A 26771-nucleotide genomic window follows, 5' to 3' on the forward strand; every position below is an offset into this window, starting at 1 on the left:
AAACCTCTTGATTTTCTCTCAAAAGCAGTCATCTTCAACCTGTTTTTTACTCACCTTTTCAACTGTATAATTCTGTCTTCTTCAACCTTCAAACCTAAAGAACAAAATTATAACTTTTTGGTAAAGTAAAATGATGGAGTTTTGGGTAAAAAAATCAAGGGTTTCTATGTGACATTGAAGATAGTTGAATAGGTTAAAAATAGTTTAACCTCATATGAACTCATCATCAATTACCTTCAAATCTCAATAACAAGATAAGATTTTTGCAAGCAACAAGTGAAGGCGTAGTGGCCAAGGCCTCTCTCCAAAAAGGGACATCTTGAGTTCAATCCTCCTAATTGGCCACCCATAGGGATTTATATCTGGTTTCTTTTGTTTTTAGGGTATTGCATGTACCAGGAGATTTGGGTGGGATGTGGTGTTCTAAGAGGCCAGTTGTCTTGTTCCTGCTAGTTAGGTCTATGGGTCTGGACACACCCGTCAACAATATATATAAGATTTTTGGAGAAGTACAAGGATGAAGTTTCCGAGATAGAAAATTTAAGAAGACATTGAAGACGACTTTGAATAGATCAAATGTAGTTTACCCTAATGTTAACAGCTTGGAGATGGCATATATTTTCCAAGAGAAAAAAAATCAAAGTGTTTTGGATTGAGGTTGAAGTTAAGGGTATTTAAGTCACTTCATGTTAGTCTCGCATACAAAGCCTAGGTCAAGGGGGCATATCATCAATTTAAAAACAGAATGGGGTATCTCTAATATTGACAAAAAAAAAATTGAGGGCATGTCTAAATCATCCTTATTATTTTTAGTAGGGGCCAAACTGCAAAAGACATTGAAAATGGGCCATCGTTAAACCAAATGTGGGCTTTAAAAGGCCCGGCCCAATCTCCTACTGCATCCAAAAGGACCAAAACCCTAGGGCTTAGGGTTAGGGTTTCTCTACCTTTAAAACAAGCCTCACCAAATTGAAGCTTCGGCTAGCGAGAGGTAAAGGAAGGAAGAAAGAAAGAAACCTTCCAGTGGAGCCGCCATGGTAGCCTGATCTGTTCTTATGTCAATGTTCTCTGTTAATTTTGCTATTGTTCTGGTGCAATATGTGATTCTCTGCTCTCGATCTTTCAGGTGAAGTATTCGAGAGAGCCGGACAATTCGACCAAGTGTAAGCATCTCATTTCGTTCAGTCTAGGGTTTCTTTGATTCATCTGGTTGAACTTAGCTAATATTTATTAAAATTCGTTTAGGTTGATCTCGTTCCTAGGTTTTAGTCTCATGTTTCTAATGTTCATTTTCAGCCTGCAAAGCTAGGGGATCAGATCTTCGAGTTCATTTCAAGGTGCGTTCATCTGAGATTGCTTTTTTGAGTTTGGAATTGTAATCCTTGTTCAACACAATTGAATGTGTATTTGGATATTGCAGTTGGATTCATTAGATATAGTTTTTTATCTGTTAGATTTTATGTGATTGTAGTCGATAAACATATTATTTTCTAAAGCATCTCCAAAATGGTGGTTTTTTTTTTTTTTTTTTTTTTGTGTTTGTGGAATTTTGGACATTTTCTGAGTCTAAGATATCTGTGTCTATTGTAAATGATTTCTGTTTGATGTGTTAAGAGGTCAATCATCCTTAATGAAATCTAAAACTCCATGGTCATGGTCATCCAATCCTTTATCAGTTTGTAGCCTAAAAGCCAGATTGATCAGGAGTTAAAAACAAAAAAAAACTTGGAGCTAGTTCTTGTAAAGATAAGAAAAACACTTTCCGTAATAACTTAGTAAAATCTCAAATCTCACCAAGGGTCGTTGAGCTCAAATGGATTACCACATTGGCAATCCAACACCACAGACCTCTAGAGTTCATGTGGAAATGCATTCATTGTGGACAATTGGGTTAAATCCTTGGAATATTGTCATTCCTAGATGGGAATAAGTCTTTTCTATAGAACATGAACTTATTTGGCAAATGTTTTAGTTGGATTTCAGCTTTGGAGTAAGCTTTTTTTTTTAACGTTTAAACCTGACGAAAAAAAGCAGGGTACTGTTTTCTCAATGAACGGGTCTCTCGTAAACTTCAGGAAAATCAAATCATTGTTATTGGGTGAACGTCTGTAGGTGTTATTAATAACAGAAGGTTCAGTAAATGATGGTACATTATAAACAGAATCTTATGACTTTATTGGTATTATGCCCTTACAGCCGTGTTTGCTATTTGAGTTGTATGTAGTTCACTCTTGCTTGCTGTTAGAGTTGTTTTTCTTTATCCTGAGGTAAAAAAGCAGGGACCTGCTTCTTTATGAACAGGTCTCCCGTAAACATCAGGTAAATTACTATAACATCATTATTGGGTGAACCCTTGTAGGTTATTCCTAGGACTAGTGGTTCAATCGATGATGTAAAATCACATAATATTTGGTAATGTCGGCCGTAGGATGTGACCACTGCACTGGTATGCACAAAAACAGTAATGTTGAAGGGTACCTTGTACCACAATCTGAAGGTTGTTTTGTACAATATTCAAGTAAAAAATTTATTTTGCGGTGATTATGACCACGTCTTCCTATTTTTCATTTGTTGTTGCTTCTTTGATTCTTTATAAATTTCTTTTTTATGAAGATGGTATGTTATAATCACAATCTTTTCATTAGTACTAGAGTTTGACGGTGTCTAGCAGCACGGTACCTCTTTGGGGTTAAGGATTAGAAAAGGAAAAACAATAAAGTTGGAGGTGTATTCTTGGAACGGGGATGTAATAAAGGTGAAAATTATTATCGAATGAATCTGAACCCTTCTTTATGTGGGGGATGAACATTGGGTTGGCAACCGTTGTGTTTTATTAAATAGATTCTTCCATTGCATTCATGTCAGGAGTCTTACTCTATAGTATGTCCTCTGTTTAGAGTTAATGTTGCAGTTCACCGTTGCCCAAAAGCTAGATTAATCAGGCTTTTTTTTGAAATACTGGGGACTAGTTCTTGTGAAGATAAGACAATAGTTATCGCTAATTTTTTACTATTTCTTATGACGTTAAGACAATAGTTATCACTACTGAAAAATTATTCAAAGTCATTAGAAGGTTTACATTTGATTTTGTGGTTCAATTTTTGGATGGGTGCAAGCCAAGCATACCCCACTGATCAAAGGAATCTTATTCAAAAAATACATTCATTGTGGACAATTTGGTTGTATATCCATCGAATATTGTCCTTCCTAGATAAGAAGATTTTCTTTTTGTTTTTGGGTAGAACATAAAACTTATTTGACATATGTTTTTGTTGGATTATTGAACTTAAACTCAAAGAAAAAAAAGCAGGTTACATTGATTGGGGGAATGGATCTCTCGTAACCTTCAGGAAATTCACTTATTCATTTTTATTGGATGAACCTCTGTGGATTTTATTAATAAAAGAAGGTTCAGTTATGATGGTACATCAGAAGCCCAATTTTACAACTTTATAGTACATTAGAAGAATACCAAATGTCCACATTTGGTTCAATTTTGGATGGGTGTCGCCATCTAATGCATACTCCACTGATTAAACAAATCTGATTGGTAAGGGGCGAAAATGCAATCATTGTGGACAATTTGGTTTGTATCTGTGGAATATTGTCCTTCCTAGATAGGAACGAGTTTTTCTTCCTATAGTACATTAACTTATTTGGCAAATGTTTTAGTTTGAAAATTTTCCACTGTGAGTACAGAATTATTTTATAAGGTGAATTATTGAAGTTTAAAGCTGATGAAAAAAAGCAGGTTCTGTTTTCTCAATGAACGGGTCTCATAAATATCAGGAAAATCACTTCATTGTTATTGGGTGAACCTCTGTAGGTGTTATTATTAACAGAAGGTTCAGTAAATGATGGTACATTATAAACACTATCTTATAATTTTTTTGGTATTCTGCCATTACGGTCGTGTCTGCTATTTGAGTTGTATGTGATCCACTGTTGCTTGCTGTTTGAGTTGTATTTCTTTATCCTGAGGTAAAAAAGCAGGGACCTGCTTCTTTATGAACGGGTCTCCCGTAAACGTCAGGTAAATTACTATAACATCATTATTGGGTGAACCCCTGTAGGTTGTTCCTAGGACAAGTGGTTCAATCAATGATGTAACATCACATAATATTTAGTAATGTCAGTCTTATGATGTGCTCACTGCATTGGTAACACAAACAGTTTAAAAGTAATGTTGAAGGTACCAAAATAGAGAATGACCTTGTACAATATTCAAGTAAATAATTTTTGCGTGGTGATTACGACTAGGTCTTCCTCTTTAGTACCCTGTTTAGAATTATTGTTGTATGCTAACCACCTTTGCATAAAAGCCAGATTAATTAGGCTTTATTTTTTAATAATTGGAACTAGTTCTTGTGAAGATAAGACAATAGTTATTGCTATGGAAAAAATTATTCAAAGTCAGTCTGACATTTGCTTTTTTTGTTCAATTTTTGGATGGGTGCCAGCCAAGTGTGCCCTCACTAATCAAATGAAACTCATTGATAAGGTGTGGAAATACAGACATTGTGGACAGTTTGGTTTTATGTAAGATGAATATTGTCCTTCCTAGATAGGACTAATTTTTTTTTTTTTTTTTGTCTTTTGATTCTTTGTTTGTAGAACATGGAACTTACTTTGCATATGTTTTTGTTGGATTATTGAACTTAAACCTGAAGAAAAAAAGCAGGGTTCCATTCCCCCCAATGAATGGTTCTCTCGTAAGCTTTAGGAAACTCACTTCATTGTTATTGGGTGAACCTCTGTAGATGTTATTAATAAAAGAAGGTTCAGTAAATGATGGTACATTATCAGCGCAACCTTATAACTTTATTGGCATACAAGTGTTACTCTACAGTAAATGCTCGGTTTAGAACATACGAACTAATATATCTGGTTCAGCATTGCTTGCTACTTGAGTTGTATTTCCGTATCCTGATGTAATAAAGCAGGGACCTGCTTCTTTATGAGCAAGTCTCCCGTAAATGTCAGGTAAATTACATTATTATTGGGTGAACCGCTGTAGGTAGTGCCAAGGACTAGTGGTTCAATCAATGGTGTAACACACACTACATTTGGTCATGTTGGTCGTATAATGTGACACGGCAATTCTGAAGGTTTGTACAGTATTCAAAAAGATAAATTATTGTGTAATGATTATGATCAGGTATTCCTATTTGTCATCCAATAGTGCTTCTCTGATTCTTCATAAATTTTTACTTATTTGAGGGCTCTGGTTGTGACCATTTCTTGAGTTTAACTTCCCATTGAAATGGGTTGATGGGTCATATAATTTGAGCATCGACTAGCTTAATAACCTAGAATCCACATTTACTTGGATTTTCCATTATCATTGGAAAAAAAATTAATGAATCATTTTGAAAAGTTGAGCTCATGTTCTTTGTATTTTCAGAACACGAGGGAAACAGCACACGCAATTAGAAAGTTACCTTTGGTGAAGGCTAAAAGGTATTTGGAGGATGTTCTGGTGCATAAACAAGCCATTCCCTTCCGTCGCTTCTGTCGTGGTGTTGGTCGAACTGCTCAGGCAAAGAATCGCCATTCAAATGGGCAAGGACGCTGGCCTGCTAAATCAGCAAAATTCATTCTTGATCTGCTTAAAAATGCAGAGAGCAATGCTGATGTATGTTTTTTTCCTAGCTGATTGTTATATATATATATTTCTTAATTTTGGATTCATCTTTTTTTAAAAAAAAAGACCATCTTCACATTTCTATCAAATTATTTTGCAGGTGAAAGGTTTGGATGTGGATTCACTTTATGTCTCGCACATTCAAGTAAATCAAGCCCAAAAGCAGAGGCGTAGGACTTACCGTGCTCACGGAAGAATCAACCGTAAGAATTCCTTTACTATATAATGAACTTGTTTTTTTTTCGAGCTTGTTTATTTCCCCCCTAATATGGATATATTACTATTTGGCAGCCTATATGTCATCACCTTGCCATATCGAGTTGATTTTGTCTGAGAAGGAAGAAGCGGTCAAGAAAGAGGTATAGCCACTTGGTAAAATTGGAAATAGCTAAAGGAATGGAAGTTATACTTGTTGAGTTCTTATTTTTATCTCGTATCCGATTGATCAGATATGGGACAAAAAAAAAATAAAAAAATCTAACAATGCCATCTCCTGTATATAGTAGTGCAAAGGCTTAATAGTACTTCTTGATGGTGTATCACATGAGCCTATGTTGATTTTGCAGCCTGATACCCAGTTGGCTCCAAGGAAAACTAAGTCTCAAGCCCTACGAAGCGGTGATTCTTCTTGAGTGGTTGAGATGCGAAGATGGTAAATCAGGAAGTTTTGAGGTCTTTCAGTTGCTTATTTCTTCTCAATTGTCTTGAAAGACGATTTTATTGTTTTTAGATCAAATGTTCTGTTTAGAGAATTTGAATCATGTTTTTGTGCCCACAATGTGGGTTTAATTTTCCTTAATTTTTATTTTTTTTCAAGCATCGATGCTACAGTAGGATGAACTTAATGAACCCTTATTTAGTTTTTTTTATTTATGATACATTGAACACATGCTCTTCAAATAATTTGGCTGGTGATCCTCTTAATTACCCTATTGCTTAATACCATTGAAGCCCTGATATTAAGTTGTCATCATCCCAACTATTAATGGCATTGTCCATCAATTTCAAATAGTCTCCAAATATCTGATAATGTAGTTTTGATTGATTGTATAGATTGCTCAAATGATGTATTTTATCGTGAGGACTGAGGACTACATAATCTTTATAATGTTAGGTAGAAAGAAGCGAATCCTCCCGTTTCTAATTAAAGAAAAATTGAATAATAATTGATCTTAGGTTTTTATATTAAATACCAAATTTCTGATGTTTACAACCTTTAGATTCCTGAGCTATCACAAAAGTTGAGAATGGTGCCAACAGTCTTAGTTATTAAAGTCTTTGGGTAGTTACTAAACTCATTAAAAACAGGCTTAACTATAATAAACAAATGTTTAATCTCTGTTCTAAATATGTCAAATGTTGGATCCATGTCCTCCAAAAGTGCTTTAAGGATGGACTTGAATTTCCATCGCCAAAATTGCTTCCATAGATTAAGCTTAAATATGGACATGGTTTATTTTTTTGAGTCAGTATAATATCGGTTGATCAATGAAAAGGAGAAACTACAAATCCAAAGGTCTGATGGTGCCAATTTAGCTAAGTAGGTAAATTCAAGTGGTGTGTTGATCTTATGACTGAGGTTCAAATCTCATTGAGCCCATTTTCTCATGATCTCAACTTAACATTGTTAACAACATTTTCAGAAAGCCCAAGCAATTATCAGGAATTCAGGATCTCAACTATTTACAATGAGATTGAAACTAAGACGAACAAAAAATGTCTGACGTGGCTTCGAATCCCAAGGACAGGGATTATTGTCTAGCAAATCTCACTTGGATGCACGATAAACGTTTGAAGTGCCCTCTTAACTAAGTGGTAAGAAGTGTGAAATGTTGTTACTACATCATAGGTTGAAACCTCCTTGAACCCAATTTCATTTGTTAATTACTAATCCTATACCTATATAAATTAAAAAAAAAAAAAAAAAAACAAATGAAGAACCAGAATGTCTGACATCTGGTTGTTCAACCTAGTTCAAAGTACCAATTGAAACTAGTGTGTTTTAAATATTGGACGACCTTTGCAGCTCCTGTTACAACAACCAAAGTTACCCAGCACACAGACTGCTGTCCTTCATACTAACAGGAAAAGTTGCATTCCAGTGCTTTTTGGAAGAACCAACAAAGGCTACCAGTCTTCCTTGTACTGTCCCTATACTTTTTACTGCTTGCTTTCAAGAACATAATGACAACTAGCATGAATGGGCTGCCTTAATATCATTGTTTAACCAATATATATATATATATATATATTTCCTTTTTGGACGAATTCCAGAAGATAATAACACATGAATGACATATCTCAAATAAAAAACAACCAAGTTACTAAATGAAGAACATATCAATGTTTTCAATCAATATAACTTGATCAAATCTTCAAGGCTTAAGAGCGGATATTTGAAATTTTCAATCACCCTCGCTAAATACCAATCGACTTCACTGATTTTCAGTAGTCAAGAGATGGTCTTTTGACAAGGCTAGGTTGATATTTGTGTTCTTAGCTATGCCGGATATTATGTTAAAGTAAAACCACATGGAAATCCAAAATTATTTAATCAACAATAAACTTAATTACCAAAGATCATATTTAAATGTAAATGGAAAGATAAATAGGGCACGCACAATCATCAGTTTATAAAACTTTTACTCAAAGGTAATCATACTTTTCACACCCAAAAAAAAAAAATTGACAAAATTCTGAAAATGTACGACTGTTAATTACCCAAATACCGTGCTTTCGAAGTATCGCCTCATTAGATAAGTATATATATAAGGCACCATATTCCAGCTACCAGTCATTTTGTTTCCTCAGCTCGACTTCGCCTTTATTCTAAAATCTTTTTATCAAACACGGCAGAGAGATTCCTCAATGGTTAAAACATCAAGCTTCCATGACTGAACAATTTAAGACAAAGTGACTCGTTCGGTTACGACCAGTCCCAATAGACCTCCTCCATTGCAATTCCTCTGCATTGGGATCAGGGCAACAGGTATATATTGTCATCCCATGGCCTGATATAGAATTCCAATTCCAACCTCCACCTATAACAAGCAACTCATTGCCCAAAGACTTGAATGCTACTCCCCATCCTCTACTATGATCTGCTCTAATTGGGACCTCTCCCAATTCCTTCCACGAATTACTTCTCTTCAAGTATACTTTCAACTTGTTCGAAGAAGCTTCAAGTAAATAAAGCTCGTTGTTCACAACAGCAATAAGGGGTGGAGACCGTGAAGTTGAAACCGGAGCGTCCTTTAACATGTCTGGAATTAGTTCCCATGTGTTCCTATCAGCGTCAAAGAATTCCCCACAAGCGAGATCAAGCCCGTCTTCACCTTGCCCTCCAATCACATAGAATTTGTCATCTATGAAACAACCCGAGCAGAGTTTTCTCCGTTTACGCATCTTAGGAAGAGAATCCCATGATTTGCTCTCCGGGTTGTATTGCTCCACAGAATCTAAAACCTCCATACTAGTCCTTCCCATCCCGATTCCGCCTGCTACACGGGCAACACCACCGCAGTTGGCTGATGCAAACAAGCATCTTGGACTAGTCATCGAAGGACCTTTGTACCATTTGTTCATGGCTAATTCATACCTCCATATAACAACTCCTTCGATCTCTTTGCCCGAAACAATCAAATGGGTTCCCGCACAAACTGATTCCTTGTCTCCGGCTGCAAAGCATGAGTCCGATGGTAAAACTGGGAGTTTCCTACAAGACGTGAATTGTCGATCAAATGTCCACCAACAAGGCTCGCCGCTAGCTAACATGAAAACGGATGGTTCTTTCATTCCAATCTCGCTTCTAATCTGATAGAGTTCACCACTCCTCAGTAGAGTTGAACACCATCTGTTTACAGAACAAAGCTTCCAGTATTCTGACCTTGGAACCCTGGCCAAGATCTGATGAACAAGTTCATCACTTAGTGAAGGAACATTAGTGTAATCTGCATCCTGAGGTTCTACAATACTCGAAGAACCAGCATTTCGACCTTCATTTGATGAATGTGTGTTCCCCCAGCTCTCTCCAAAACTCAAATGATTCTTACGAACCCTAGTATTTTTCGCTCGAGAATTGATACAGTTGACCAACAAACCGTTTCTAGAATCCCCATCAACCAAGCTCTTCCTACTCCTTAGATTATAATCACGCCTATGAGAACCCAAACCCTCTCCTTTTTCTTTTGACATCGATCAACCAAACTGCTCGTAATCTTCTAGGAAAAATTTCTGAAGTATCACCCCCAACAGAAAACTCCTTGACAAAGAACCCAAATCACAACAAACCCTAATCACCAAATAAAAATCATCAAACCCCAGGAAATAATAATAATAATAATAATAATCAACAAAAACCCAATTACCATCAAATCCAAACAATAAAAAAAACCAGGAAAAAACCCAATAATCATCAAATCCAAACATAAAAAAACCAAGACAAAACCCAATCCATTAAAAGTCCAAATTACCAAATCCAGAATTCAAAACACCAGGAAAAAAAAAAAGAATTTTCAAACATATATTGGCTAAAAAATGAACATCCAAATACGCCCAACATATATTTACATAGAGAAGAAAGCTTACCATAGAAGCCATGGGATGATCGAAATGGAGTTGTTGCCATTATCAAAAGAGAACTCAACAAGAACCCAATTCACAACGAACCCTAATCACAAAATCAAAATCCAGAGAGAAAAAAAAAAAAAAAGACCTAATCAACTAGAAACCAATTCACCACAAACCCAGAATATTCAAAAACCCAGAGAAGAAATCAAGAAAAAAGAAAAAAAAAACAGATATTTCTTACATGTACGGCTTAAAGATGAAGGTACAAACAAAACCCTACACATATTTATAGGGAGAACTAAGAACAGAAGCGTACCAGAGAAGTCATGGGCTTCGAAGAATGAAGATGTTAAATCGAAATGGGGTCGTCACGATTTTCAAGGACTATGGTTTTTAGGGTTTTTTCCTTCCTGCAAAGAGAGAACCAAACCTAGATTTACGCATAAAGGAAGAAGAGTAGTAGAAAGAGAGGCGGCCATTAAAGGCACAGAAGAAGAGACGAGAAGAGAGAAGTAAATTTTGGATTCCAAGGGTTCGTTCCCCATTCTCTGTGGATTTATGCTTAAATTAGTCTGCGAGTTGAGATTAAAATACGTTGAAATTACGAGAGACGACATCGTCGATTTCGGAAAAAAAAGGTGTGAATCTCTCTCTCTCTCTCTCTCTTCTCTCTGTTGCTTTGGCATATTAAAAGAAAAAAAGACAAATATTTATTATAGCCATATTAGTCTTTCTCTGCAACTACAGTCCAAATATCTTAACTATTATGACGGTTTCGTTATTCGTGGAGGTTTAATAAGATTAATTTGGACCGTTGATTTGAAACTGAACTTAGAAAGGTATCCGTCTGGCAACACGATTGTGGCCTACTACCGTTAAAATGGCCGTTACGTTTAACAGTTGAGACTTGAGATCCACTCCTTATGTTGATTAATATTTCAAATTATGTTTATTTAAAATAATGGGTGGTTTTGATAGTCAGCTCCACGTTTTGTTGAATATAATTGAGACTTGGTGCTTAATAGATTAATGATAAATGACTTAAATACCCTTATCTTCAACCTTTATTAAAAAAATATTTGATTTTCTTCTAGAATGGGCATCTTCAACTTGTTGAGAAGGTATTTTGACCATCAACATCAAGCCTAAAGATGGGAATATGATTTTTGCAGAAATAGAAACTGGTGAATTAAAGTTGGGGTCGAATAAATTACTATAAAAATTACAAATAACTGATTTTTTATATATAAAAAATGAAGGATTTTAACTAGGTTTGAAAATGAGGGTACTTAGGTCATTTTTATATTTAATTATACGACAATACCTAAGTAAGGAGGCGAGCCATCTTAAACTGTAATGATTTTGTAACCCAGTGATTTAAAAACTCAATTAACGCGTACCCTGCAAGAATCATAGATTTTTTTTCCTTGGGATACACAACTACACATCCCCATAAAACATGTGTAGTTGTGTATCTCGAGGGGGAAAAATCTATTGGTTCTTGCACCTGCCATGTCAGTGGGTTTTTGAGTTACAAAATCAGCGCCCTATCTCAAAGTATGGAGGGGTGTATTTATCAAAATGACTATAAATTGATGAATTAAAATATTATTAGAAATAAATTATTTTAAATGCATTAATAGATGTTTCTTTTTCTTATTTAATTAATGTGAATTTACATCAACAATTCTACATCCTTCTCTCATTATAGCAAGGATAGTCATATTTTCAATTTAAATTTTAATAATATTTATGAATTTAAAAAAACTAAATATAGAGATCTGCTACTTCTACATCAACTTTTACTAATGCCACACCTGCACACAGTTGGTGTTGCAACAGTAAAATTTGATACATCTTTTATACTTAACCTAATTAGGTGATGTTGATCATCTAATTTATACAATATTTGTATATTTTATTCCTCCATTAACCATATTTTTAATGAAATTTTAACACGTGGGATTTATATAATTATTTTTATTAACTCATGGGAAAAATGATTAAAATAAGAGAGTTAGATGAAAGCCAATGCCATGAGTTTTCTTATTAAATTCCATCCTATCTATAAGTAGCAATATTTTAAAGGTCTACATGATTGGAGGAATTCATTTTCAAGGGAATATGAATTCCTTCGAAAAAGGTCTAAGAAAATGACTTTTATAGAAAAATGAAGATTTTTAGTTTTTAAGGTGAGGATAAGTGTGAGAGAATGACAATAGTGGGAAAATCATTTTCTTGGGGGTGAGTTGGGAAAATATTTTACACATTCGTCATGTAAAAAATTTCTCTGGGGGGTTGGAAAATGAATTCCAAGGAAAATGCACAATCATACACTTGAAAATATTTTCTTTGAAATATCCTTTTCTCATTGACGTTCAATGGCTAGAAATCATCAATCATGGTAAGGTGAATTTGTGATCAACATCCTAGCTTTTCTCCAGAAATTTTACAAAATTGCCCTCTTTTGTTTAGTATTTCTCAGTTATGTATTGGTCAAGATTTCTTTTTCTGGAAACAGTAATTAAACCATTAATTAATTAAATCTTATTTAATTACTTTTGAGGTGGAGGGAAAGGGCAAAGTTCTGATACTTTGTCTTTTCTTTCTAAGCTTTTAAATGGAAAGTAAAGTACATATGAAAGGGTAAGACATACTAACATGTATCTAATACTTTTAAGATGTTTGTAATTATCATCTATAGAGCAATCAATTCATCTTGATGGCCCAATCTTAACCAATAACTTAGTTTTTTTTTTTTTTTCGTGGGGACCTTTCAAAATCACAATTTTTCGTGATCGAATCAATCCAAGCCCCTATTTTATGGATTATTTGTTATAGAATTTTCTTCAATTGTAGTTATTTGTCATTAGTTATGTAGATTTTTTTTTTTTTAAATCTTCGATAATCTCTTGAACATCATCAGCATTCCACTAGTAAGTTTTTTTTTCTCTATAAATTTATCGAAGAACTCTTTCTTTACTTTCTTATTGCCTTTATTTGGTGGATCAACGGTCTCGGCCATGGTCTTGTTGTTTAATTGGCATATAATGCTTCCAAGAACATTTATTTTTTAAATCAAGTAATTCCAACCGTTTGATTTGTAGATAGTTAACATATTTTTGGCAAGTGTACAAAATAGTTTGTTGATTGGATAGTGAAAAGAAAAAGAAGAGAAAAAATAATAATGAACGTGGGTGATGTATTGAGAGTGAATATGAATTAATAGAAAATATTATTTATATGATCTTTTAGTGAATCCAACTTCTTGGGATGTTAATTTAACATCGATGGCGATATTAAATGTAAGGTATTTTAGTAATACCCTTGTAAAATTGATGATATTAGTTTTACCCCCTTGCAAAATGCAAGATTAAACATCTCCCTTTAACCGCAAGTCAACATTGTGTTTTCTTGATGATTTAATTGTGGAATTTTGTTTTTGATTTTCTTTCAAAATGATCTTTAAATACTTAAATTACTAAATTAAAATTTAGAAAATATCAAAATTTCACTGTTAAGTCATAAAATAAAAAAATAGCATTGACTTACGGTCAAGGGGGGTAAACCTAATCTTATGTTTTACAAGACGGTAAACCTAATATTACTAATTTTACTGGGGGCATTTCTAAAATACCCTTAAATATATATATATATATATATATATATATATATATATATATATATATCTATATATATATATATATATATATATGACAATGCTAATGTTCAAGACCTCATGGAGACATTAGTATTGTTCAAAACTTTTTTTTTTCTCTAATAATATCTCTCCTCATTTTATCTTTTAGTGAAAAAGACAAGGACTTGTTAGTCTTTTATATATATTAGAAAATGCTTGACTACCTACGTTGGACATTGTGTTCAACACTGAACTGACCTGACAGTGCATAGAGAACCTTTGATTTTCTAACTTATATTTTGAGGAAATAAATCTATGAGCATCTATGCACTACCAAGTCAATTTAGTGTTGAATGCAATGTCAAATGCAGGTAATGTCGCATGACTCATATCTATTATCGTATTGTGTTTCAATTCAAAACCTCTCATTGCTTTATTCTTGAACTAGAATTAGGAAATAAAATCGATTTCGATTAGATTCAATCAATTGTGGGTCTAGTGACATAAACATCAACATGTGTTCATCGATCTGGACCATCTATTCAATTTTTCACATTTTAATCAAGCTCATTAAAAGAAAGTCCATTAATTTGACAACTATATATGGTTAGCTTTATCAGATACAAACCCATCTTAATTCTTGACCAACCTTACAAAAACAAGCTTATAAATTCACTAAATGAATGGCAGAGCTATCAAATCTGTCCTGATCAGAAAATTATTACCCAACCTTTAAATTAAACAATCAATAGCAGAGAAACTGCCACGCTTCAATTCTTGATAGTGGAAGTCCATTGGACAAACCCAAATACCCTTTTTTTTTCTTCTATTTTAATCTTTCTTTCTTAAAGGCTGTGTGAGTATGTCTCTCCACTGATTTGTGTGGTGGGATTTGCCTTTTGTTCTTGTTTCCATGTTTCTAAGTTATATATTATTATATAAAACCCAATCTTCAATGTCATAATCCCATAACTTATTATAGATTATTTTTGTTGAATCAACCAATGAAGCAAAAGTGCAACAAAACTTACAAAAGTTTAGGTGAATGTGTCTCTTTAGGGTTTTTTTTTTAAGAAACTCTCTTCACCTCCAATGAACATTATTTGAATAAAATATGTGTCTTTTTAGGGATTTGGTGCTAAAAAAAATGTGATCTAATTAAAGTAAGAGTTAGTGTGGTCATTGTAGATTAGGGTTAGGGTTTTACATGTGTTACCTTTTCCTAATCTATGTGCTTAGGGTAGATTAGGGTTTCTATCTTGAACCAATCCCTTGTTAACTTTTTGACAAATGAGGGTTTTGTGACCCCATCTAATGACTGTGCTTTTAAAAGGTGGTTAATATTTTAATTATTTGGACTCATTCTTCCTCATGCAATGGCACTTTACACGTATACTTATAAAAACTAGGGCTTACCAAATATATTTAGATAAAGCTTGAGCCGCTCGACCAATCACAATCGTCCAATTCAACACGATTGAAAAAAGAGTTGGATGTGACAATGACAATCTAATGCCCTTTAATTATTAGATCTAAAACTTAATATGGAAGTTGAAGATCACATCACATGACGGTACATCGTCAAGGCCATTAAAAGAGTTTTCTGTTGTGAACCATCACCTTATTAATTCGTGTCAAAACTAAGTCCATTTATCAAGTTTTCAAAAAAATTGGTCGAGTGGACTAATTTGAATTAATTTTTGATGATATTTTGTTTGAGAAACATTTTCCTTATTAACTTAATAAAGATTTTAAACCTTACTTAAGGGTCATTTTCGCTCAAATGGATTACCGCATTAGCAATCCGACACCACAGCCCTCTAAGTTTCATAAAAATATTCAGATCCAAAATAAAATAAAATAAATAATAATAATAATAATAATTTTTTTTTTGAGCTTGATCCAAGGTTTTAAAAATTGACGGCTATCGAACTTCAACATAACTCCCAAACGTAAAATTGAAGTTCTTTTTTTGGAATTTTTTTTTTAAAGTTCATAGAATTTTGTCCTCTACAACCCTAAAGCATCAGATCGTATTTTTTTGGACACCACAAGGTGAGCCCAAGGACTTTTAGTAAGGGTAAAATCCGTACCATTTAGTAACATTAGTTGGACTCATTTTGTTTTTATTTTTTTTACTAAGGAATTTTAAGAGAGTCGTGTTGGATGACGTTAAGATTGTAAATCATATCGTACATCCTGACGTGAAAGTGTGTAGGAAACATAGGTGCTTTTAGACTCGTATCTTGATGAAAAGCATCTATGGTTCCTATACACTTTCATGTCAGGATGTGCAATATGAGATATAATCTTGAGGTCACTTCGATATTATTCTTTTTAAGTAAAAGTTGGATTTTATATGAGCCTAATCATAATTGTAAACATCTACCGAAATTATTTAAACGAGTGTTATAATATTTTGTAATCATAATTTGAGCCAAACCTTTGTAATGAATGAATAATGTGTTTTAATCTTTAATTGGAGAGTGATAAATATTTTAAGAAATTGGGATGTAATAAGTAAAAGCTGGGGTGCCCATAGAAGATTTTGAAAAACAAAAAAAAAAAAAAATTGAAGGCAAACTGCAGTACTCAGATCAAATTTCAGAGAACTGCCCCTTGATGTTGTCGAGCACATGTACTAGACACAGGATTGTACGAAAGCTTGGGACCCAGCAAGTCCACCTTATTAAAAAAAATAAAAAAAATTAAATAACATTATACATATTAATTCTAAATAGAAGTTATTCAAGATCTTTGTCATTTGATCCAATAGCGATGATGAGTGCTAGATAAGAATAGATTTAATAAATACTGATAACTCTCGGATAGATTATTAGAATCATGGTTTAAAAACTCATTCGAGATCAAGATGACTCGTCCGATTCGTCTCAGTATTGTCCACCAACAAGACAGATTGACAAATCCGTCTCAATTTTACCATGTCTCTTAGAAGTCAGTCGATTGTGTCATTCTTAAACGAGATGACTCGAATAAATTGGAAAACTCGTCCTAGACGATTCGATCTCGTTCATGGACGAGACGAGACATCAAAACGAGTTTTAAAACTATGATTAGAATGGAAAGACCCAATAAATAATGAACTATTGATTTTAAGTCATCTTTGACAACGAATCAACAATTCAAAGTGCTTCTCTTGTGTATTTTTGATGAACCAACTTTTACATATTGATCTTGAGAGATTTCATGTGAGCAGTATGACGCCCTCATCACGATGGGCCGGGCTCATGGCTTGAAATCATCGAATGAAATAATTTGACCTACTTCAATTTGATGTTGAACTAGTAGGGTTCAAATGTTGCACCCACTTGGCTCTTACTTATACCAAAACAGAAATTCATGATTAACAAAGTCACCACAAGGGGTATGGGTTTGTTATTCCATTCTCTCTGAAGAAGCATCTGGATCTGCCCAAAAGGCCAAGTACCTATGTCAGATCCATCTTGATGTTTCTTAATAACAATAGTGAATAGTTATTACTGTTTAGAGTACAAAATTTTGGTTTATTGCCCATAAATTCCAACAACTCAGTTGTTTGCTTCACCCAAACATCATCAACAATTACCCTCAATAAAAATATCCTCAAATCAGAACATTAAAGCAAATTCCTTGAAATTCGTTGAGGGTGATACCTCATGTAATAATCTTCAATCTAATCTCTTTATTTATTTATTTTGTTTGAAGCAAAAAAAAATTGCCTCAATGGTTGATCTCCATGGCAAAAAACCAAATTGGTTCTCTAATATCAAACAAAAAGGAAAAATAAAATATAAAAGAACCTATTTAGTTTCATGATCGAGAGAACAACTATCAAGGAAATCTTTCTACGTAGAAAAATATCGGGGAAGTTTAGAGAGAGTATGAAGGATCTCCACATACTTTTATTGACGTAGAAAAACATATTATAGAGTCTGTAGAGTTAATTTGGTAGGTATTGGGAAAAAAAAGGAGTCGAAAATTGATATGTCGACATAAATAAGACATGTATGTGAGAGCTAATCTTATAAAGAACACTCTCAAACTAACTAACATACTTTGTGTCTTATAAAAAGTCAATAACCATAAAAGAAATTATTGGGTGTGATCATACCAGCACTAATCCACCGTATCCCATCAAAACTCCACAGTTAAGTATGTTTGGACAAGAGTAGTACTAGGATGGATGATCTCCTAGAAGTGTTCAACCCCTCCCACTTTCCGATTACTCTTCCAAAAAATAATAATAATAAGACATGTATGAGGGAGTTGCAACTAATACCATTTCTCTTGTCATGTTTTATTAACAAGATGACTTCTACCCTTATTGAAGTCTGCTCTGTGGCTAAATAAAAATGTGTTACAGTTACTGAAGTATTTATGATGTATTCACCTATTTAAGTGTGTAAGTGTGACTGCTTAGTATGACAATTGGGCTTCCTTAAGAATAGTAAAAGGAAAATAGGATAAGGCACTTAGAAGTTCTTTGACTAATCGAAAAGTGTATGTGTGGAAATTCTGGAGTTGTGGGCAAAAGGCTTAGCTGAAAGTATAGAAAGGTCTCTACAAGTTTTACAGTTTTGGCTAAATGAGGTTCGAAGTAAAGTTCATCCTCATGGGATGCTCAAAGTTTCACGACTAATTGCCTTAACCTTTTATTTTAATAAAAATAAATGGGGTATTGTTAAGACTTGAGAGTATTTAGATAACTTTCAACAATTGCATTATGGGAAGAACAAATTCCTATACTCAACGATATCTCGTAGTTTTTTATTTAGTTTAATGGATGAAATTTGGAAAAAAAGTTGCCTAAAATTGGTATTGGAGGTAGTTGATGAAGTGTTGTGCTGTGTTTAAAAAAAGAAAAATAAATAAAGAACATTGATGTTAAGAAACAAGAGTTCAACAATTATTAATAAAATTGATAAGGTACCTGAAGGCATTATTGTGTACAATACACCTTGTGAAAAGTGTCTCAGAAAGTATATATTTTATTTTTGTTGGGAAAGTGAGAATAGTAGTTAGTAATTAGTTGGTGAAAGTAAGTTTTGAATTCAGGTCGTGGTATCAACACTCGCAGACTTTAATCAACATAGTTTTGAATCCAAGATGTGGTAGACGGTATACCCACTAATTATTTTTGAAATATTGGACACTCCCATACCTCTAACACCATTCTTTGGCAATGATGATGGTATTCCTAAAACTCCCAATATTTGCTCAGAAGAAGAAGAAGAAGAAAAAGAGTCTCTAAACTTCATATGTGATCTTTAGTTAATAATTTTATGAAAATAGAAAACTTTACCGCCTTGTAGACATATCTTGTACCCATCATACTGTATAAGATACCTAGACTTTGTATTTTTCTTTAATAGCAATTGACAAGCTTTTGATCGTATAATTGTTAATTGTTGATTCTTACCGCGTTAGCCAGCTTGAAAAGTTTTCCAAGGACCTAAACTTGATCTCTTAGCCATTAAAAAAAAAAAGAGAGTATAACCATCATGCAATAAGTTATGATTAAAATAATTAAATTTTATTTAAGTCTTTGTATGTGGCACCTATCGATGTTTCACTTACCCAAGAAGCTCGGGCAACGCATCCTATTCCTAGATTATATCATATTTGATGATGTCAAAAAGACACTTATATTTGATTATTCGATATTGAACTCATTTTGATCCATATGTAACTTTATTTTTTGATATGAGGGGGTGTCCCCACCCTCTTGCAGATACGCCTTGCCGCTACAAATAGGCATATCGGGTAAAGTCATGGGTGGGTAAACTTGATGTCACAACTCACGGCCCTACCCAGATAGTTGAACCAGTACTCCACTACTCGGGTGGTATTCATGTGTAACTAAAAAGATGATTTTGTTTTCGAAGAAAAAAGTGTTTGCAAATCCTTACATCAATTGGTCTTTTTATTTTATTTTTAGGCTACATAATCAATTGATTTTTCATTATTCAGATCTCCTCCTTTAGTCACACCCACTGGTTTGAAATAAAACGCCTATGACAAAAATATTGGAAACTAAGACCCAAGGATGCAATACCCTTCTCCAGCCTCGATTATAATTGATTACCTCGACCCTGACTCGGGTCTAATTTTTTGACCCATCCCAGTCCCTAATAGTTTTTCCCAACCCCATCCCACCCCTACTGGGTTAAGTGGCAGTTCCTGATAATAACTCTAATATATTCAGGACGGGAGAAAAAATCATCCCCGCCTCAAAATCGACTCAATTTTTCATCTTCAATATTGAAACCATCCCAAAATTATTTAAAATAGTGAAAACCAGATCTTATAGGGGTGTGGCAAAATTGCCATCCTTACAACAAAGGATACATCATATAAAAATACAAATGATACGAAAAACAACCATTCAAGTCATATGCTATCAAAGAGAAGGGGAAGGGGATACACAATTTCCAAAGAATCTTTCCTACCTCCGCATTGGCATTTTTGTCAAATTAGGCATCTTAAAAGCAAACAAATTTTAGTTAGAAAAGATATCCCCCGTCCTCAAGTGAGGCACCTAAGAATTAAAAATGTTGAACATGGAAAAGGTGCGAAGTAAGAAACATAAATAGTGAGATTTCGCGTAGAAGATAAATGCATTGAAATATCTGCATTGCAAGAACTTTAGTTTTTAATAGATTTAAAGACATTAAATTTGCAAAAATAAAAATAAAAAATAAAAAACATAAAAAGATTTTATCAAATAAATAGTCACAAATCACAACAATGCCTAAACCTAGAAACTCGACCCTAAAGGACACAAGTGAATTGGCTTGAAGTTGAAACTAAGTCTAGTTTTTTTTTTCCTAACCCATCGGGGGTTAGCTGAGAGATTGTAAGGAGGGACTAGGTATGCTCCCCAGATCTTGATTATATGCCCCTTCCACAATAATGTGGCTACTTAAATAGTGTTATGTGATAGGGTATTCGATGGGACATAACGCTCAGGAATTATTTCTAATTAATAAGATTGTCCCATGGATTAGGCAAAATCCAATGGACCATGGTCAGTCTGCTAGACTCAGAAATATCATGTTAAAAAAATAATATTAATTAAAAAAATCTAATTTTATAGTTCTTCGCATTGGAATTTTTTTTTTGGAATTCCTACAAATTGAAGTGTCATGGAGCAATATGTTAAAACATGGAAAAAATTGTAAAATAGAGCTATGAAGCTGTAATTTGGGCAATTAAAACCCTAAAAGAAGTAATTCAGGGTCCATTAAAACAATGGTTTTCAACTTCCAAGGATGAAATGGAACAAAATACAAAAAATTACTAAAAGGACCTGAAGGAGGGACTTTTCTCTAAATAGTCCCTAAGTTTTGGATCGCTCTTAATAGTTCATTTAGTAAAATTTTATTTCTTAATAGTCCTTGCACTTCATCTCATGTTCGTAATGTCTTTGAAATATCCAAACTATCATTTTTTCATCTTCTTCACATAATTAGGTTTTTCAATGGCAATTGCTATTATTTATGATAATTTTTTTTATCATTAATAACAAATGGAGAATGATACTCATAATTTTGAACACTTAGAAGTATTTTTTTGATTTATTTCGATGGGCTATAAAAAAAATGAAGAACAAAGTTGAGATTCTAATTTTTTTTATTATTTGCATCTATGATTTATGCATTTTGGGTATTTCGAGTAAATTTACCCAGAGTACTGAATTGACAAAAAAATGCAAAAAAAAAAAAAAATCTCGATCACATTTACAGTGTCGAGTTCAACACTTTTTATTGTCTATTTCAACATTTTTAGTGTATAACTCACCACTTAGTGTCAAGTTCTCACTTTTTATTGTTTAGTTCAACATTTAATTACTGTTAAGTTCGACTTTTTTTTTAATTTATGAAAATATTGACGCACTCAACAATAATTAAATGTTGAAATAGACAATAAAAAGTGGTAAACTCAACACTAATTAATTAGATGTTGAATTAAACAATACAAAGTGGTGAACTCAAAACTAAATGGTGGGTTCGACAATAAAAATGTTGAACTAGACATTGAACAGTGTATCAAAGTTGAAATTTCGTAATATGCAACCATGGTTTTAAAACTCAGTTTTGTGTCTCATCTCGTCCATGCCAAATACCGAGTCATCTCGGACAAGTTTTTCGATACGTTTGAGATGTCTCATTCTATAAAAAAAAATAAAAAAAAAAATAAAAAAAAAATAAAAAAAAAATAAAATGTACCTGAGATTATAAATCTTATCCAAAAAATTGACCTGTCCATCCATCTTGTCCATGCCTGATATCGAGACAACTCAAATGATACATCCCAATCTCGAATGAGTTTTGAAATCATGTATGCAGCACACGAGATGGTAATTTACCCTAAAAAAACTCCCTTTTTTAACCTTTGTAATCTCTCTCTCTCTCTCTCTCTCTCATACCAATCTCAAGGAACGAAAAAGAATAAGAATACAACTTCTATACGAGGTAGAGTAATATGAGACTAATTTGAGTTTAAAGGAGCGCAACTCTTTTTCAAATGCAATCTCACCCTATGTTATTAAATTCGTTCCCATTGGACTGAAACATGATTTGTATTGAATTCGTGGAATCAACAAACTTGGATTAACCAATCTGCTTATCCAATCATTTTACTTTGTTGAATTTTTTCACTAAGTTCAAAAAAAAGATCTTTGTAATGTCTCTTAATCTTACTTCTTTATGTGTGTATACTCATAAAATAGAAGTAAATCTAGATTTAAATTTTTTTTTTTTTATTTTATTAATGTTGGAGTGACCTCAGTAGGGGGCACATGTGAGACATATTGACATGGTAACGTGCATGCCTATAGATGCATTTTCTTCGAGATACAAGTAAAATGCATCTACGGACATGTGCGCACTATCACGACAAAGTATCCCTGACTAAAGTCACTCCAGCATGATTTTTTATTATTATATATATATTTAACTCTTATTTATATATATATTATAGTTGTACTTGTAACTTATATGCTTAAATTAGGAATAATGATTTTTTAGCTAGAAAGTCTTCACGCAGTCAATACTCGGTTGACGTGTTACGGACATGAAATCATAGATCTGTTTTCTTGGGATACAAAAATGCAAATCCCCATAAAAGATGTGTATTTGTGTATCCTAAAGAAACATATCTATGATTCCGTGTCTATACGTTATTCAAGTATTGATCGAATGAAGACTTTCTAATTAGTATATCAGCACTGTTAAATTATATGTATTCACAAGTGAATCCAGCAAATGAAACTAAGCAAACCAAGAAATGAATTATCTTTGCTTACCTTCACAAATCAGGTTGTTTCTAGAATGACCAGCTACATACCCGAGTGACCTAATGAACCAATCAACAATGATCTTATCAATAGAGTACTAAGATGATTTTTTAAGTGATGCACTACAATCATACTTAGTGATCAACAACTAGTAGATCTCTTTAATAAAAGGGCTCTTTACTAGAATTTCACTCAAATTAATCTTCATTTTTTATTTTGAATTAATAGATTTAATAATTTTTCTTTATTTATTCTGTCATTAATTTGATCATGTTTTTGTAATCAGATCTAATGTGCAAAGAGAATGATATTGAATTCTATTGGGTTTAGCGGGGTGTGCCACAATCCATTTTTTTAGAGGGGGAGGAGGACATCAAACTTTGGATCTAAGGGGCTAAAATTTTAAATTTGAAAATAAAAGGGGTATCTCAAATATTCACCAAAATCCCGGGGGTGTCCAAAGTCCAAAGTCCAAAGTCCAAAGTCGCTCTTTTGGTTTCGGCATTCTTCTCCTGCTTTGGCGATACTGTGCGCATTTCCAGAATCTCGGTAAGCTCTCCAAACAAATTTACTTCAGAAATTAGGGTTTTGTCCGAACTTCCAAATTTCGATGAGTCAAATAATCTGATCAGTCGCTGTATTTCTAACCAGTCTTCTGCTTGGAGAACACTTCATTTCGATCTGTTTGTTTTTTGTTTAGATTATTAATTGAGGGTTTCTAGGTTAAATGCATCCAAAATTCGGATTTTTTTTTTCCAAGCCAAATTTCTCCGTAATCGATCACTGTAGAGGATTTCTAAAATTGAGATTTCGTTTTTTTCTTTTACTCTCTTCATTTGGATCTTAGAGCGATTCGATGAATAGAATAGTCTGATCAGTCGTTGTTGTTTCTATGAGCAATCATCTGCTTTGAGATTTTTTTTTTCCCGCTTAGTTTATTAATTTGGGCGTTTCTAGGCATAATGCATTTATGATTCGGAATTTTTTGTTGTTTTTTTTATAATCAAATTTATCCGTAATCGATCATTTTTAGAGAATTTCTAAAATCATTGGAGATTTCGTTTTGTTTTTTATCCTCATTTGAATCTTAGATCGATAATCTAGGGTTTATCTGCTGTGAAATTGATCTATTTATCCTAAATTTTTAGATGGATTGGCAAGGGCAGAAACTCTCAGAGGAGCTGATGCAAATCATGCTCGTCATCTTCGCCATTGCGGCTTTCATCACCGGTTACTCCATGGGTTCGTTTCAGACGATGCTCCTCATTTATGCTGCAGGTGCTGTTCTTGCCACATTGATCACTGTTCCAAATTGGCCTTTTTTCAATCTCCATCCACTAAAGTGGTTGGATCCGATTGAAGCCGAGCTCCATTCGAAAACACGGCCCACAGATGCTAAGAAGAAGCCCTCAAAATCTCACTAAAAGTTAAAGAAAAAAAATCATAGCTTTTGCTAGAATTTTTATAATTTGGTTATATTGCTAGATGGAAAGGTGTTTAGTTTGTGTTCTTCTCTAGCTTCAAAGCTGAGAAACTTTACACTTGATATTTAAATAAGAACTGAAGATTGGAAAATTTTCTTTACCTTGATATGTGTCTGTTGTTGCTCGCATTTTTTTCTTTTCTTCAATGATCAGTTCTTAGTGCTATGCTGTTATTTTTGTTGTTTGTTGAAATTTCTTCTCATTGAAAGTTTACTGAATCTGTTTGTTGAGTTTTTGTTATTTGTAGTTTATACTGTCCATTAAATTAAGTTTGTGGTGAACTTTGTATAGATGTGGCAATGGCAAGGCCAAATTATGTCAGTTTTTTATGTTGATCATGGTGCATTTTCAAACCCATATCTCCATGGTTAAAACCATTATGCGTATACTTATGGAAAACCAATTTATGCTAGTTGAACTAGAGTCTTCTGCTTAAGGAGTTATTTGCAACTGTTTTCTTTAGCTTTTATAGAGAAGATTATCTTGAATTAGGTGAATTAGGCACCTTTCTGATAGTGAGTCTTATATGGTAAACCTATCACTGTGCTGGGGAATTTGGAAGGAAAGGAACAGATGTATATTTGAAGATAAAGAGGTTGCAAATTATAAGGTCATCATATCAATTATTATTTTTTTATTTTCCTGCTGTAAATTGTTCAGGGAGTTCCGTGGGTGGGGGGTGTTATGTTTGAGGACTTCATTGGGAGATGGGAGTGGATGTGTACTTTAGAGTCTTTGTAAAGCGGTGTGGTTTTGGCATGGTGTTTCATATTTGTAAAAAACAAAGTTGGCTATTGATTTGCATGTGATGAAAAAAAATTCCATGTTTTATAAATTGATATACTAATTTGAGTGTCGAACAACATTTCATTTAAGCTTACATGGTAGTATTTGTCACAGATGACCTAATCAAAGGTACCTTTGGTATTTTGGAGTAATCGTATGGCTAACATTTTCAATTACTTGCAAGGACTTTAAAACCATTACCTTTGTACAGGCATTTGTTGTGTAAGATAGACATATTTTTGGTTGAAAGTTTAAGCAGACAATCATATAATTATAAGTTATGGCTCAACCAAGATATATGGGAGGCTTGTCTGACAGCTTTTAAAGTGATTCCTGTCATTTTAATTTTTAAATTTGGACGTTTGCTATGTATGAAACAGGAATTCTGTTTTATCTTTATTTAACTAAGAGCATGTATTCTCTCTAGGAAACTTGACAAAACGGGGACCTCTTTCAGGTAATCTTCTTTGGGAGATAGGTGAGATACTAAAAATCTGTATCAATCTTTGTTATTAAGAAAAATGGCTAAGCTAATTACGTTTGATACCTAATCGATGATAATGTAATCTCATCATTATTAAAGATTGAAGGTAATCAAGAGGCGTGTTTTCCTTCTTCGTCTATTTGGGCTTCTAAGGTTCCTTCAAAAGTTTTTTTTTTTTTTTTCATGTGGTTGGCGGCTTTGAACAAACTTCCAACGGTTGATCTTTTCAAGTGTAAGGATCTCATCTTGGTTGATTACTTTGGCTTGTGAGGTGGCTTTTGTTGGTACCCTTACGCTTACGCTTGAAGGAACCTTATTCATTGTGAGGTGGCTGAATCTGTGGAAAATACCAAGTATCCACGTGATCCACAGACTAAAAGCAAGTGGTGAGTTTGTGGATCATGTTCTTATTCATTGCGTGTTGGCTTTTGTTGTTTGGTCTCATTTTCTTTCCTTGTTTAAGGTTACTTGGTGTTTTCCCTGTTCGATTGTCCCTTTCCTTTTCGGTTGGAAGTCTTCTTCCTTTCTAGCAGGTTGAAGATTCTTTAGAATTTAACTCCCTTTGCAATTTGTTAGGGTTGTGGAAAGAGAGGAACATGCACACGTTCGATGGGAAAGAGAGCACTTTGCAAGAGCTTATTTTTAGTATCATGAGTTTGCTATTCTTTTGGTGTAAGCAGTTTAAGGAGTTTAGGGGTTTGTTTTTTTGAAGATTTTCTGTTTAGTTGGGAAAATGTAATTAGGGAGTAATCATTTTATGTTTTCGCTCTTTGAGGACTCCTTGTCCTCTTATATATATATAAAGATTTTCTTTGGGAGGGAAATTTAAAGACACTTGAATTAATAGATGATGAGTCTTTAGTTGG

At 33.6% G+C, this 26771-nt stretch overlaps 2 protein-coding genes, 7 non-coding genes and 1 pseudogene across 11 annotated transcripts; 9 read left to right on the top strand and 1 right to left on the bottom strand.

Moving 5' to 3' along the window:
* Window positions 1–913: 913 nt before the first annotated feature.
* LOC147398529 (large ribosomal subunit protein uL22y) lies at window positions 914–6531 on the top strand. Its single transcript, XM_086447763.1, has 7 exons — window positions 914–1037; window positions 1127–1163; window positions 1297–1337; window positions 5405–5635; window positions 5745–5847; window positions 5936–6003; window positions 6211–6531. Exons 1-7 carry the CDS (start codon window positions 1035–1037, stop codon window positions 6274–6276), a joined length of 549 nt encoding a protein of 182 aa, XP_086303889.1. The 5' UTR covers window positions 914–1034; the 3' UTR covers window positions 6277–6531.
* LOC147398530 (small nucleolar RNA snoR74) lies at window positions 2025–2154 on the top strand. The gene has a single exon (XR_015180203.1). It is a non-coding gene; the product is annotated as a small nucleolar RNA snoR74 (small nucleolar RNA).
* Window positions 2270–2401, top strand: LOC147398531 (small nucleolar RNA snoR74). Its single transcript, XR_015180222.1, has one exon. It is a non-coding gene; the product is annotated as a small nucleolar RNA snoR74 (small nucleolar RNA).
* Window positions 3301–3431, top strand: LOC147398532 (small nucleolar RNA snoR74). The gene has a single exon (XR_015180204.1). It is a non-coding gene; the product is annotated as a small nucleolar RNA snoR74 (small nucleolar RNA).
* LOC147398533 (small nucleolar RNA snoR74) lies at window positions 3742–3868 on the top strand. The gene has a single exon (XR_015180223.1). It is a non-coding gene; the product is annotated as a small nucleolar RNA snoR74 (small nucleolar RNA).
* Window positions 3984–4115, top strand: LOC147398534 (small nucleolar RNA snoR74). The gene has a single exon (XR_015180220.1). It is a non-coding gene; the product is annotated as a small nucleolar RNA snoR74 (small nucleolar RNA).
* Window positions 4672–4802, top strand: LOC147398535 (small nucleolar RNA snoR74). Its single transcript, XR_015180210.1, has one exon. It is a non-coding gene; the product is annotated as a small nucleolar RNA snoR74 (small nucleolar RNA).
* Window positions 4934–5059, top strand: LOC147398536 (small nucleolar RNA snoR74). Its single transcript, XR_015180205.1, has one exon. It is a non-coding gene; the product is annotated as a small nucleolar RNA snoR74 (small nucleolar RNA).
* A 1674-nt stretch (window positions 6532–8205) lies between the features above and the next one.
* LOC147398537 (F-box/kelch-repeat protein At3g27150-like) lies at window positions 8206–10884 on the bottom strand. Of its 2 annotated transcripts, XM_086447761.1 has the most exons (3): window positions 10530–10884; window positions 10232–10313; window positions 8206–9935 (listed from the first exon to the last, which is right to left on the bottom strand). In XM_086447761.1, exon 3 carries the CDS (start codon window positions 9836–9838, stop codon window positions 8525–8527), a length of 1314 nt encoding a protein of 437 aa, XP_086303887.1. In that variant the 5' UTR covers window positions 9839–9935; window positions 10232–10313; window positions 10530–10884; the 3' UTR covers window positions 8206–8524. The 2 variants fall into 2 exon arrangements, with proteins under 2 accessions (XP_086303887.1, XP_086303888.1); XM_086447762.1 differs by lacking the exon at window positions 10232–10313.
* Window positions 10885–23583: 12699 nt separating this feature from the next.
* On the top strand, window positions 23584–24735 carry LOC147398538 (signal peptidase complex subunit 1 pseudogene; annotated as a pseudogene). Its single transcript, XR_015179931.1, has 2 exons — window positions 23584–23700; window positions 24300–24735. The product of XR_015179931.1 is annotated as a signal peptidase complex subunit 1 pseudogene (transcript).
* Window positions 24736–26771: the final 2036 nt, after the last annotated feature.

This window comes from Akebia trifoliata, chromosome 7, assembly GCF_017979445.1.
Source record: "Akebia trifoliata isolate Shusen 1 chromosome 7, ASM1797944v1, whole genome shotgun sequence".
Classification (NCBI taxonomy): domain Eukaryota; kingdom Viridiplantae; phylum Streptophyta; class Magnoliopsida; order Ranunculales; family Lardizabalaceae; genus Akebia; species Akebia trifoliata.

What these genes read in the sequence shown, in the direction of transcription:
- LOC147398537 (XM_086447762.1), bottom strand. Translation starts at nt 9,838, where the DNA reads ATGTCAAAAGAAAAAGGAGAGGGTTTGGGTTCTCATAGGCGTGATTAT.
- LOC147398529 (XM_086447763.1), top strand. An exon ending in GCCGGACAATTCGACCAAGT is followed by an intron (nt 1,164 to 1,296) that starts GTAAGCATCTCA and finishes GTTCATTTTCAG; the next exon opens with CCTGCAAAGCTAGGGGATCA. An exon ending in ATGCAGAGAGCAATGCTGAT is followed by an intron (nt 5,636 to 5,744) that starts GTATGTTTTTTT and finishes ATTATTTTGCAG; the next exon opens with GTGAAAGGTTTGGATGTGGA.